General features: G+C 43.4%; 1 protein-coding gene and 1 non-coding gene across 3 annotated transcripts in view; both read right to left on the reverse strand.

Moving 5' to 3' along the window:
* Nucleotides 1–4,912, reverse strand: part of FNBP4 (formin binding protein 4) — a 44,661-nt gene extending 39,749 nt beyond the window's left edge. The window contains exons 1-2 of one of the 2 annotated variants that reach the window (XM_043582504.1): nt 4,559–4,912; nt 3,350–3,442 (exon numbers count right to left, since the gene is read on the reverse strand). In XM_043582504.1, the coding sequence (XP_043438439.1) occupies nt 3,350–3,442; nt 4,559–4,787 (322 nt within the window). In that variant the 5' untranslated portion in view covers nt 4,788–4,912. Of the gene's footprint in view, nt 1–3,349; nt 3,443–4,552 lie in introns of both variants that reach the window. The other variant, XM_043582503.1, reaches the window with a different exon arrangement.
* An 8,121-nt stretch (nt 4,913–13,033) lies between these two features.
* LOC122484555 lies at nt 13,034–13,136 on the reverse strand. The gene has a single exon (XR_006297617.1). It is a non-coding gene; the product is annotated as a U6 spliceosomal RNA (small nuclear RNA).
* Nucleotides 13,137–14,862: the final 1,726 nt, after the last annotated feature.

Consider the following 14,862-nt stretch of genomic DNA (forward strand, 5'->3'; position numbering starts at 1 on the left):
AGTTCGAGCCCCGCGTCGGGCTCTGGGCTGATGGCTCAGAGCCTGGAGCCTGTTTCCAATTCTGTGTCTCCCTCTCTCTCTGCCCCTCCCCCATTCATGCTCTGTCTCTCGCTGTCCCAAAAATAAATAAATGTTGAAAAAAAAAATTAAAAAAAAAAAACAATAAAATAAAACCAGGACATTCTTTGAAGCCATAGTCCTTAGCAGTCTTTTACTGAAAGGGGTGCTGGCTGCTGAAACCTTAATAGGCTTACCTTTAATGGATGGTGCCACACAATTTATAGTGCAAATCAACTACATTAGGTAGAAAATTATTTCTTAGGTATAAACTTAACTTGATAAGCTTCAAACAGTAACTATTATTTTTCTAATAAGTCTACTAAACATCGTTTGAACAGTGTTTCAATCCTTTTGGTGACAGAAACTACTAACAATAAATATAATAAAAACTACGGACCCTCTTCCAGGAAAACACACCTGAGTGTAGAATTTTAGCCAATTTACAGACTTCTGACACTCATCAGTGGAGCTACATTACCCTTTCCTAGAGGATGCTGAAATATCAATGACTATCATAGTAGTCAACTGATCTAACTTCAGAGCTCACTCTGAATTTTTTTTGATTTTTTTTAACATTTATTTATTTTTGAGACAGAGAGCGAACATGAACAGGGGAGGGTCAGAGAAAGAGGGTGACACAGAATCCGAAACAGGCTCCAGGCTCTGAGCTGTCAGCACAGAGCCCGGCGCAGGGCTCGAACCCACAGACCGCGAGATCATGACCTGAGCCGAAGTCGGACGCCCAACCAACTGAGCCACCCAGGCGCCCCTGAATTTTTCTTAATTTCATATGCATATTACCATAATATTCTTCTGCATGAAAATATTAGCTATGCTTGCTGTACTGTATTATTTAAGTTTATTTATTTTAAGAGAGAACTCTCATGATCAGTATAGGGGAGGAGCAGAGAGAGAGAAAGGGAGAGAGAGAATCCAAAGCAGGCTCTGCCCTGTCAGCACAGAGCCTGATGGGGGGGGGGGGGGGGGGGGGGGGGGGGGGGGGGGGGGGGGGGGGGGGGGGGGAAGACTTGAGCCAAAATCAAGAGTTGAAGGCTTGACCAACCAACTGAGCCACCAAGGTGCTCTACTGTATTATAAAAACATACTTTAACAACTTAAGATTTATACTTCATTTCTGTGGAAAGAAATCTGGCATGTTTCTAGTGATAAAGGTAAAATTCTTTAAAATCATCTAAAAAAAAAAAAGGAAAATTCTTGAGTATCTACTCTAATAGCTATAGAAGCCATACAAATAATAGAAAATGGTTTCACTTTGGGTTTTGTTTGACACATTTTCCTGAGTATCACAACTGGTAGGTTAAGAACTGAATAAAGCAAATACCTTATGTTTCAGGATGAAGTTGGATAGAATGAAAATAGTTCTATTCACAAGGCACATGAAGGGCTGAAATGCTGACAGAGCAATTCAAGAAATTTCTTCTTGGAACATTAAATTTCTATTCATCATAGAAAACTCAAAATAACATACATAGTTTACAAATATAAAATGGTATTTCCTAGTTCTGAAATTTCTCTTACAATAAAGTTTTAGCTTTTCTCAACGACCCTATTTTTTTTACATGGCAACTGGGAGGAAAGGAGAACAAACTTCTATTATCTCAGGTGTCATGTCTGGACAGAACTCCAAACTGAAAGAATAAAATTATTACCAATTATAAAATATTTAGTATCAAGGGGTGCCTGTGTGGCTCAGTTGGTTAAGCATCCAACTCAGGTCATGATCTCACAGTTTGTGGGTTCAAACTCCGTGTTGGGCTCTGTGCCGTTGGCATGGAGCCTGCCTGGGATTCTCTCTCTCCCAAAAAATAAACTTTAAAAAAAATTTAGTATCAAAACATATTTTAATCTTTCAAGATATATAAAGACTAGCAAAAACTAACATTCTTGGCACTTGCTGTGTATTTGAACTTTATATACCCTGTTCAATTTAATCTTCAAAACAACTTAGGGCTGGCTGATTCAGAAAAAGAAATTATTTTTAATATTTATTTTGAGAGAGACAGAGAGAGAGAGACAGAGAGAGACAGAGAGCAAGCGAGCAGGGGAGGGGCAGAGTGAGGGAAAGAGAAAATCCCAAGCAGGCTCCAAGCTGTCAGCACAGAGCCTGACCCCAGGTTTGATCCCATGACCTCCCAGATCATGACCTGAACGGAAACCAAGTCTTGGGACACTTAACCAACTGCGCCACCCAGGTGCCCTCCCATAAGATTTATTTTATGGATGAATGCACTCCCAAGGTATTAGCATTAATGCTGGAGTGCCAATTTGAGACCAGGGTTATCTACAAAACCCTGCAAATATTCCTTCACACTTAATAATTATTTTTAAGACTTTATTCTTTTAAGTAATACCCATAACCAAGGTCTGGCTCAAACAACACTGAGATCCCAGTGGGCGCCTGGGTTAAGTGTCCGACTTTGGTTCAGGTCATCATCTCATAGTTCATGAGTTCAAGTCCCACATCGGACTCTGTGCTGACAGCTCAGAGCCTGGAGCCTGCTTTGGATTCTGTGTCTCCCTCTCTGCCCCTTCCCTGCTCGTGTTCTCCCTCTCTAAGGATAAACAAATATTTAAAAAAAAAAAAAAAAAAAAGAGTCACAGGCTCTACTGACTAAGCCAGCCAAGTGCCCCTAAAAAATATTTAATAAGAGCAATTTTCAGCTCCACAAACATTTGCTAGGTACCAACCAAAGCATAGTGCTGGAAAAGAAATGCACAGAATGAAAGACACCCTTGGTATCCCTAAAGAACATCAAGCTAGTGGGGGAGCCAGAAAATTACAAACTAGGATTAGAAGAAAAATAGTAAAAGGTATTTGGCTACAGAAAAAAAAGCAACAACAAACCTTACTTTGGTTTAAGTGTATTTACCAGCAAGCCATCACATACAAAAATTTACTTTATTTTCAAAAATGTTAAATTTCCATTTTACGGGAGAAATGTAAGCAGCACCGAAGCATTCAACAAAATATATACAAACCCGGGGCGCCTGGGTGGCGCAGTCGGTTAAGCCAGGTCACGATCTCGAGGTCCGTGAGTTCGAGCCCCGCGTCAGGCTCTGGGCTGATGGCTCAGAGCCTGGAGCCTGTTTCCGATTCTGTGTCTCCCTCTCTCTCTGCCCCTCCCCCATTCATGCTCTGTCTCTCTCTGTCCCAAAAATAAATAAACGTTAAAAAAAAAAAATTTTTTTTTTTTTTTCAAAATATATACAAACCCAATCTGACCCTAATGAAAGACCTTGTAGAAAAGATGAAAAAAAAAAAGTGTACCTGTTGCTTTAACGGCTGTAGGTCTGGTAGTCATGACTGGTGGTTTGGAAGGATTCTGAACTCTGGGAACCTCCACCACCACTTCCTGTTCATCTGGATTTTAAAAAGGTACAAAAGAAAACTACAGTTAGACGGTGGACCAGAGAAAACACTACAGGTGACAAAACAATCTTTGATTTGACCTTTCAAATCTCAATTTCACCAACTTGAAAACAGGGTGTGTAAATCCATCACTGACCCAAATAACTGGGAGATGATAAACAAGCAGAGCTAGACTCTTCCACGTGACTAGCGACTTTAAGGACACGATGATGGTACATAAAAGTATACCTTAAGTCATTCAAAATTTTAAAAATACACAGACACAGAACAAATCTTCTCGGGGATACCACTGGGCCTTTAAACAAGCATAGCCAATGGAAACCGATTTAAGTTATATTTAAAAAATAAAATAAAATAAAATAAAATGAAATAAAATGAAATAAAATAAAATAAAATAAAATAAAATAAAATAAAATAAAAATAAGCAAGGCTAGCCATAGCATTTTTCCCCCCTACAGTAACCACCAAGGGGATATTTTAGCGCCTGAAAAGGTCCCGGCATCTCGGGCGTCTGGCCCCGTAGCAGCGCGCTGAACAGTTACTCTTAATCCAAGAACCATTCCGGGGAGAAACCAACAAGTACTTGGGAACCCACAAGCGCCACTTCTGCAGGAATTTTGGGGTTACCTACCCATTTGGAGTTACGTTCGCTTTGGCTGGCATAACAAAATGGGTGTACTCACTTCTAAAGGGTCCCTCTCAGTTTCAACAAAAACGAAGGTAAAAAAGCACAGGACGTGTAGAAAAGGGCAGGTTTCCTATCTCCAGGCCTCGGAAGCGAAGCCCGGACTCTCACAAATATCCCCTGAAGTTATGCAAACCCGAGCGCCGACGCTGAGGAGACTCGGGAGGCCAGGCCAACCCCTGCACCAGAGATGGCGCCCCTCGGGCGGGCGGGCCGGCGCGCGCCGCGCCGCCGGCCCCTTCCGCCGCCTTTGGGGCCCACATCGGTCCTCCCCTCGGGACCCACGCAGCAGGCCTCGGATGCGGAGCAAGCCCGCCCGCCCGGGTTTCTCTTCCTCCCAGGGCCCTGCCCTAGGCCGCAAGCCCCGAGCTCGAGTTTCGGAAGCCCCACCTAGGTGCCGGAGTTCCCTCGCGCACCTTTACCTTCTGAAGGCGAGTCGTCTGGGGCCGCGGCGGCAGTAGTCACCGTGGTCGTCGTCGTCGTCGTCGGTGGCGCCGCCGGAGCTGGCTGGCTGGGCGCCGCCGCCGTCGAATCCGGCTCCGTGTCGGGTTCCGGCTCTGGGTCCCTTCCCGGCGTGCTGCTACGGGGACCCGGCGGAGAGAGCTGCAGAATAGGCCTGCGGCCGGGTACCGCCCGGGACTTCTTCCCCATCGCGAGCCTGAGCGCGAGCCGCGAGCGTCGGGCAGCCGAGAGGGGCGGGCGCTCGGCGCGGCGCTGCGTAATCAATATTCATGCACCGCGACACCGCCTCCTCAGAGAATCTGCTTTTAACCGGCGGAGCGGGCGCCCGCGCAAGCGCCCTGGGTCCTGTACGCTATTCTGGCTCCTCCTTCCAGGGAGGCAGGGCGGGCTTTACCCACGGTGCTAGGCGATTGGCTGTTTTGATCCATTGAAGGAGCCAGTAGCCAGTGGAAAAGGAAAAAGAGTGAGAGTCAAGCCAATAGCGAGGAAGAGCCTGAGTTAGAACGACTTCCCATTACGAACTCCACCCATGCGTCTTTTGCGGAGTCTTTTCTTTATGCCCCTTGTCCTCCATCTTGTCCCTATTCTCTGCATGCCGTTGGTTGTTTTTTTGTGTGTGTGCCTTGGGAGGTTGCCGTGCTTTCCGAGTCCTTCCAAGTTTCGTCCTGATTATTGTGGGTTACTTGGGGTATAATATTGAACACTGAATAAAATAGTGGGTCTTTTATGCTTTTGTAAGTGTTTTCTTAGAGCACAAATCTGATGTCTCATTGGGTTACTTAACCAGCTGGAAAAAAATCACACTAGACGTTGTACTTCATAAGAGGGAAAGTCCTAAATTGTTGCGATGGTTTACAGCTTTCCCAATCTGGCCCACTGGTATCCTCAACCTGCTTCATCGTCCTTTAGCACTCTCCCCTCCCTCTCCCCTTCTTCCCTCCTCTGGAGCCAGCCACTTGGACGCTAGATGGAATGCAGCATGGCAATGGGAAATTCTCCATTACTCAAGACCTAGTGCACTCGAGATTCCGTAAACTAACGTTCACTGAGCACTTAACTGTGTGTGAGGCACTCACTGCCTAAGCGCTTTACACGTAAAATTATATTTTCTCACCCCAACCTTGTATGATAGATAACCCCTAATGTATAGATAACCCCTCAAAAAATGTTTAAAGATTTTATTTTTAAGTAATCTCTACACCTAACATGGGGCTGGAACTTACAACCCTCACATCAAGATTGCTATGCTCTACTGACTGAGACAGCCAGGCACCGCCAACTTTTTTTTTTTCTTTTTTTTTTTAATTTCTACACCCGACATGGGACTTGAACTCATGACCTTGTGGTCAAGAGTCACAGGCTCTTCTGATTGAGCCAGCCAGTTTTTGGATGTAAAAGCGATGAAAACCGTGACTCATCCAGTTTGTTCCCTGTTTACGAAACGCACTTTCTGGAACATCACTCAATTTTTTAAATGAATATAGTACGTAAACATGTACAAACTTGAAATAAGTAGCAAGAATTCTTTCTTGCCTATGGGAGAAATATGTGGATTCGTGTCCTGAGATTAGACTCCCCAAATTTCTGAAAAATTAGCAGCTGGAAACAGGATAATTTGCTGCTTTGAAGCTATTGTCAGTTTTCTGACATTTCTTAGGGAAGAGGCATTGAAATATAGTAGTTGTGCATAGGAGTTCTGAAGCCAAACATCTTGGTTCAAAAACTCACCCTCTGCACCTTCCAGATGCGGTTGCTTGGATAAGTTTCTTTTTACTTTTTTAGTGTTTGTTTTGAGAGAGAAAGACAGGTCATAAGTGGGGGAGGGAGAGAGAGAGGGAGACAGAATCCAAAGCAGGCTCCGGGCTCTGAGCTGTCAGCACAGAGCCCAATGTGGGGCTAGAACTCACTAACTGTGAGATCATGATGTGAGCCAAAGTTGGATGCTTAACCGACTGAGCCACCCAGGCACCCAGGATAAGTTTCTTAACAACCCTAAATTTTGTTTCAGCAGCTATACAATGTGCTAGTAACAGTATTCTTAGGGTAGTCGTGAAGTTTAAATTAGAACATAGTTTTAAGATCTTTGCCTTGTACAAAGAACAAAATAAGCAATCGTTATATGGTAGCTATTATTATTAATAAGCCTTTATACAAAAATCTAGATCCTATTATAAAACTGGCTGGAACCAAGTTGAGATTATGAGCTAAATCACAGTGCACAGAAATGGGAAAGGTTTTTTTCTTGGGGAACTTACATTTCTGGAGGTGACTGAAATAACTGTAATATTTATAACCATGGTTCTCAATGCTGTCTGTTCATGAAACCATCTGGATAGCGCTAAAGCAATATAAAAATCGGAATCAGTTGGATTGGGGGTGGGAGTACAGAGCTCATATCAATTTTTTTTTCAAATATGCACTTATTGGGGCACCTGGGTGGCTCAGTCGGTTAAGCATCCGACTTCGGCTCAGGTCATGATCTCGCGGTCCGTGAGTTCGAGCCCCGCATCGGTCTCTGTGCTGACTGCTCAGAGCCTGGAGCCTGTTTCAGATTCTGTGTCTCCCTCTCTCTCTGACCCTCCCCCGTTCATGCTCTGTCTCTCTCTGTCTCAAAAATAAATAAACGTTAAAAAAATTTTTTTAAATATGCTTTTATTTATTTGAAAGAATTTTTAAAGTTTATTTATTTAGTTTTGAAAGAAAGAGAGAGGGAGAGAGAGAACCAACGGGGGATGGGTGGAAGGAGGGAGGGACAGAGGATCCAAAGCAGCCCCTCACTGACAGCAGAGAGCCCGACGAGGGGCTCAACGCCCAAACTGTGAGATCATGACCTGAGCCAAAGTCTGATGCTTAACTGACTGAGCCATCCAGGTGCCCACCCATATCAAATTTTCTTTTCAAGTAAGCTATATGCCCAGCGTGGACCCCAAGATCAAGAGCTGCATATTCTACTGACTGAGCCAGCCAGTCAGGCATCCCAATATCAATTATGTCTGTCTGTCTGTCTGTCTGTGTGTGTGTGTGTATGTATGTATGTATTTATAATAATCTCTACACCCATCATGCGGCTCTAACTCATGACGCTGAGATCAAGAGTTGCATGCTCCTCTGACTAAGCCAGTCGGGCACCCCTATGAATTATTTGTTTAAAAACTCTTTATAATATTCTAATGCTTAGCCAGGGTTGAGAACCACTGGCTTTTGAAGGAGACATAGTCTGCTGTTATTGCCCTCATAGAAGGTGTTAGGGATCTGAACCAGGAGTAGGGAAATTATAGCTATATCAGACCTTTTATTTTATTTTTATTTGTTTATTTTATTATAATTATTTTTAAAGTTTGATTGATTGATTAATTGATTGAGAGACAGAGTACAAGCTAGGGAGGGAGAGAGGGAGATACAGAGTGTGAAGTAGGTTCCAGGCTCTGAGCTGTCAGCACAGAACCCAATGCAGGGCTCAAACTTGCAAACTGTGAGATCATGACCTGAGCTGAAGTCAGACGCTTAACTTACTGAGCCACCCAGGAGCCCCTTAAAGTTTTTTGTTTTTTTTAATGTTTATTTACTTACTTAAAAAAGTTTTTTTTTAATTACCTTTCTTTATTTTTGAGAGGCAGAGAGAGACAGAGTGTGAATGGGAGAGGGGCAGAGAGAGAAGGAGACAAAGAATCCAAAGCAGGCTCCGGGCCTTGAGCTGTCAGCACGGAGCCCAATGAGGGGCTTGAATTCATGGACCATGAGATCATGACCTAAGCTGGAGTCAGACACTCAACTGACTGAGCCACCCAGGTGCCCCTAATGTTTATTTGAGACAGAGACAGAGAGAGAGAGAGAGAGAGAGAGAGAGAGAGAGAGAGAGAGAGAGAGAGAATGAGTGAGGGAGGGGCAAAGAGCACTCCAAGCTGACAGCCCAGAGCCTGAGGCGGGGCTCAAACTCAGGAACTGTGAGCTCCTGACCTGAGCCAAAGTCGGATGCTCAACTGACTGAACCACCCAGGCACCCCTTTAGAGTTTATATTTATTTATTTGAGAGAGAGAGAGAGAGAGAGAGAGAGAGAGAATGAACAGGGGAGGGGCAGAGAGAAAGGGGGACAGAGGATCCAAAGCAGGCTCTGTGCTGACAACAGAGAGCCCAATGAGGGGCTCAAACTCATGAACTGTGAGATCATGACCTGAGCCAAAGTCGGATGCTTAACCAACTGAGCACCTAGGCACCTCTATTGTATTGTATTGTATTGTATTGTATTGTATTGTATTGTATTGTATTGTATTGTATTGTATTGTATTGTATTCTGTTCTATTCTATTCTATTCTATTCTATTCTATTCTATTCTATTCTATTCTACGGAGAGAGAGAGAAAGAAAGAGAATCCCAAGCAGTCTCCACACTGAGCACGGAGCCTGATGAAGGGCTCAGTCCCACGATCCTGGGATCATGATCTGAGCTGGAATCAAGAGTTGGAAGCTCAACCGACTGAGCCACCCAGACACCCCTAAAGCAGACCTTTTAAAGGGTCCTACAAAGGGGCTCCAGGGTGGCTCAGTCAGTTAAGCGTCTGAATTCAGCTCAGGTCATGATCTCACGGCTTGTGAGTTCGAGCCCCACATTGGGCTCTGTGCTGACAGCTCAGAGCCTGGAGCCTGCTTCTGATTCTGTCTCCCTATCTCTCTTCTCCCCTGTTCTCTCTCTCTCTCTCAAAAATTAATAAACATTAAAAAAAAAAATTAAAGGGTCCTACAAACAAAATCAAAGAATGTGTGAGAGAGACCATATTTAGATTACAAAGGCTGAAATGTTATCTGGCTCTTTACAGAAAAGTTTGCATATATCTAGTCTAAAAGTGGTCAAAGTTACTCCCTTTAAAGAAAAATCAGGCGTGATCCCTGTTTACTGGGGACTTAAGCACCTCTGGAATTACTGAGATTTTTTGGTTGTGGTGATAATGTTGTTTCAGTAAAACCAAATGATCAGGGCTGACATTTGACAAGTAAAACCTAGGAAGAACAATCGTTTAAGTAAACAAACATTTTCAGGGGCCCCTGGGTGGTTCAGTCAGTTCAGTGTAAGACTTTGGCTCAGGTCATGATCTCATGGTTCTTGAGTTCAAGCCTTGCATCAAACCCCGTGCTGACAGTGCAGAGCCTGCTTGGGATTCTCTCTTCCTCTCTCTCTGTCCTTCTCCCACCTGTATGTGTTCTCTCTCACTCTCTCTCTCAAAATAAATAAACTTCAATAAATAGATGTGTGTTTTCATATTAAATATATTTAATTATAAATATTATTTGATGTGCAATGGGGTGATGTCTTTACTCGGTATTTGATGTTAACGTCAAAAGTTGACCTTCCTGAATTCATTTTAAAGCTCTAGGTTTTGGAACTTCAGGAGGTCACCTACAGAAATGGACTGTCTACAGAAGTCTCAGCTTTAGTAGGGTAGAATGAAGCTGTGTGTGTGTGTGTGTGTGTGTGATCTAAATTTTATCAGTCTCACTCCCAACTGGGTGCACTTTGATCAATTCAATTCTGACAATAAGCACCGCCCCCCCCCCCTAGGGATTTAGCATCAGATTCTATAGGCTCACTTCCCCCACAAGACTGCCCTTACTTCAGAAGCCAGCTCTAAGATTTCCTAGGACACTCACACTTTGGACTGGCTATAAGATTGGGGGTTCCCATGACCTCAACAAGTTTGATAATTCTCTAGATCCATTTGCAGAACTCAGGAAAGCTCTACACTTACAATTACACTTAAATTTTTTCTTTTTAAATGTTTATTTTTGAGACAGAGAGAGACAGAGCATGAACGGGGGAGGGGCAGAGAGAAAGGGAGACACAGAATCCAAATCCGAAACAGACTCCAGACTCTGAGCCGTCAGCACAGAGCCCCATGTGGGGCTTGAACTCACGAACCGTGAGATTGTGACCTGAGCTGAGGTCGGACGCTCAACCGACTGAGCCACCCAGGTGCCCCTACACTTTTATTATAAAAGATAAACATGGGGGGAAGTCTGGGAGGGAGCACAGTGCTCCCATGCTGCCTGCCCCCCCGTGGAGTTAGGGCATGTCACTCCTCCAGGCACAACGAAATGTTCCTTAACCAGGATGCTCTGTTCAGCCTTGGTGTACAGCTTTTACTGGGACTTCATTATACAGGCACAGTTGATTAAATCATTGCCCAGTATGACCGATGAACTCCATCTCCGGTTCCCGGTCTTCCCAGGAGGTTGGCCTGGCCCAAAGTTCCAACTCTAGATTCACCATCACAGGGTTGGTCTTCTTGGTAACTGGCCCTATTCTGAAGTTATCTAAGGGTCCCCCTCTACTCACCTGATTAGCATAACAAAGACTTCTATCTATATGTGTATACATATACATGTATTTTTTAAGTTTAGTTTTGCGCGTGTGAGAGAGAGCACGCAAGTGGGGAAGGGGCAGATAGAGGGAGAGAGAATCCTAGGCAGACTCTGCACTTTCAGTGCTGAGGCCAGCATGGGGCTCAGACTCACATGAGATCATGATCTGAGCCAAAGTCAGAGGCTTAACAGACTGAGACACCCAGGTGCCCCTATACATGTATTTTTTAAGTGTTCATTTATTTCGAAAGAGAGCGCAAGCAAGGGAGGGGCAGAGAGAGAGGGAGTCAGGGAATCTGAAGCAGGCTCTGTGCCATCAGCACAAGCCCAACATGGGACTGGAAATCATGAACCATAAAACCATGACCTGAGGCAAAGCAGGACGTTTAACCAACTGAGCGACCCAGGCACCCATATATATGTTATATATACATATACACAAATATATATATATATGATATATATATATCATATATATATTCTTTTTCTTAAAATTATTTACTTTAAGAGAGAGAGAAAGTGACTTGGAGAAGGGCAGAGAGAGAGAATCCCAAGCAGGCTCCACACTGGCAGTGTGGAGCCCTATTCGGGGCTTAAACTCACTAACCATGAGATTATGACCAGAGCCAAAATCTAGAATTGGACACTTAACTGACTGAGCCATCTAGGCACCCCACAAACATATATATATATTTTTTTCAAGTAATCTTTACACCCAACATGGGGCTCGAACTCATGACCGCCAGATCAAGAGTCACCATGCTTTGTTGACTGAGCCAACCAAGTGCCCCAACCAGATACATTCTTTGTTATACTACACTATTTGACTTGTTTTATAGAAGTTCATTTAAACCATGAAACCTCACTTACTGGAAGAAATACCTATTTTTAGTGTATAAAGACAGCCATAGGTTATTTGAACAATAAATTCGTCTTTTGATGATGGAATTCCATACAGATGTGGAAAGGTATTCTTGTAGATTGGGGTTAATGAGTTACTTATTAAGGTCTCAATTTGTGAAGAAACATTAATACAGGACTGTTTCTAGGTACAGACAAAATTGCAAAGAACTGTGAAGATTAAAGAACACTTTAGAAATTTCTATTATACTGTGTTCTATTATACTGTATTCTATCATACTGTGTTCTATCTATAAAAATGGGGGCACCTGGGTGGCTCAGTCGGTTAAGCATTCCACTTCAGCTCAGATCGTGATCTCGAGGTTCATGGGTTCGAGCCCCACATCGGGCTCTGTGCTGACAGCTCAGAGCCTGGAGCCTGCTTTGGTTTCTGTGTCTCCCTTTCTCTCTCCTCAAATAAATAAAAACATAAAAATTTTTAAAAAATGCACCAGGTTGAGGTAAATTAGGGTAATTGTTATAGACTGTAATAAGACTTTTCACTTATTGATTAAACAGAAATCTCATTTACATTTATTTTACAACCCCCTCCCCCCCCCCCCCCCCCCCCCGCCATGAGGGGAATATTGGTATCAGCCACATCAGAACAGCCTGGCACCCAAAGGGTGGGCAAATAATACAATCTATGGGGATGCACACAGTCCGTATTTTCTAGAAGCTTCCATATCTTGTAACTTTTTATTTTTAAAAATTTACATCCAATTTTTTTTTTTTTTTAAGCTTTTGTTTGTCTTTACTCCTAAGTGCTCAGTGCAGTTTCAGTTTTAAGAGACAACACAGCCTGGACTTTGGGAGGGAATCAGAATGGGGACAGAAAAACCCATAGTGAGCTGGTGAGAGGTGACCCCCGGGATTTTCGAGTGTTTTAGTGAGGACGACTGGCAGAGGTGACAATGCACAATGTATTTATAGAACAAATTAGCTTTTCTTGGAAGGTCACAAAAATCAGTGATAAACTTGGTAAGAATGGTCAATATGAACCTCATGTGTATCATCAATTCTATTATCCACAGGAAATATTTTATTGTCACAGGCTGTTAAGGTAGGGACCTTATCAGTTACACCTTGTTACATGAAGAATGATAAAATTCCCTTTGAGAGTCTTATCTTTATTTAATGGCAGTTAAGTACTAAAAAGGGGGGAGTTGTTTTTTTTCTTTTTTAATGGAATACTTGGCGAATTTGTGTCATCCTTGCATAGGGGCCATGCTAATCTCTGTATTGTTCCAATTTTTTTTTTGTTTGTTTTATTTCTGAGACAGAGAGAGACAGAGCATGAGTGGGTTGGGGCAGAGAGAGAGGGAGACACAGAATCAGAATCAGAATCCAGGCTCTGAGCTGTCAGCACAGAGCCTGACGCGGGGCTTGAACCCGCGAACCGTGAGCTCATGACCTGAGCCGAAGTCGGACGCCCAACCGACTGAGCCATCTAGGTGGCTTTTAAGTTTATTCATGTATTCTGATAGAGAGAGAACCAGCAGGGAAGAGGCAGAGAGAGAGGGGAGGACAGAGGATCTGAAGCGGGCTCTGTGTTGACACCCATGAACCATGAGATCATGACCTGAAGTTGGACGTTTAACTGACTGAGCCATCCAGGTGCCCCTGTATCCTGTATTCCAATTTTCAGTATATGTGCTGCAGAAGTGAGCATAGGAGGCAGCTTTTTTTTTCTCAGGATTTCATTTTAGTGTAATCTCTACACCCAACGTGAGGCTCAAACTCACAACCCTGATATCCCCTGATATCAAGAGTTGTGTCTCCCCTGACTGAGCTAGCTATGTGCCCGTTAAGAGGGAGCTTTTGTTTTTTAAGTTTTGAGAGAGAGTGAGTGAGCAGTGGAGAGAGAAAATTTCAAGCACTGACAGTGTGGAGCCCAACGTGGGGCTCAAACTCACAAACCATGAGTGAGATCATGACCTGAGCCAAAACCAAGAGCTGGATGCTTAATGACTGAGCCACTCAGGCTCCCCAGGAGGAACTCTTTTAGTAACATTTTGTAATCAGAAATTTTTGGCGTGGGAAAAACAAGGAATAACGATGCAAGGAATAATAATAATGGACTATTATTATCCAGGAAAACAAAAATGCAGAACTAAAGTGGAGAGAAAAGTGAAGTGAAAGAATTTCCATCGTCTGTTCTGGTTGGAAACCAAAGTGAAGAAGGTGGGAGAAAATAGAAGAGGGGTGCCTGGGTGGCTCAGTCGGTTAAGCATCCAACTCTTGATTTTGGCTCAGGTCATGCTCTCAGTTTGTGAGTTTGAGCCCTGTGTTGGGCTCTGTGCTGACAGTGTGGAACCTACTTGGGATTCTCCATTTCTCCCTCTCTTTCTGCCCCAACCCCCCAGCCGTGCTCTCTCCCCAAAATAAATAAATAAACATTAAAAAAAAAAGAAAGAAAGGAAGGAAAAGGACAGAAGAGCTGGGTTTTCTCCAGCATGGGTGGGGTCTTGAACCAAAATACTGACAACAGGAAAAACTGGTCAGGGTCTTGTGAACTGCCACCATGGAAGCTACTGCTCTGATGAGCAACACAGGTGGCTAAATTTCTGGAACAGGGCCAGTCTCAAGTTACTTCCTGTTCTCCAAAATGGCTGCAAGAGGATTTCATTTTTTCAGACTGTGGCTTATGATCCATTAGTCATTCATGAAAGCGTCAGGTTACACAGCGACAAATACATATTCTGTGAAACCTTTCTTTTGGTTTTATATGTGTATATTTGGTTATATATGTGTATTTCTTGCTATACTTGGGAGCCACACGGGTTTATGAAGCTCTGGCAGGGCAAGGGCTCTCCCAGTCCCAATTACATCAAACACTTCACATTAATCTTGGCAGAGCTAAAATGAAAAAAGAGCCATACATCTCATTATCTACCAATAACAGTACCACAGTGAAGCTCACATTGTTATTTAAAATATATAATGTAATTATGGTATTGATAGTATAAAAATTAAAGGCTTATGAAAAACTCAAGAGAGGTCAAAGGGC

The sequence above is a fragment of the Prionailurus bengalensis genome, chromosome D1, assembly GCF_016509475.1.
Source record: "Prionailurus bengalensis isolate Pbe53 chromosome D1, Fcat_Pben_1.1_paternal_pri, whole genome shotgun sequence".
Lineage (NCBI taxonomy): Eukaryota > Metazoa > Chordata > Mammalia > Carnivora > Felidae > Prionailurus > Prionailurus bengalensis.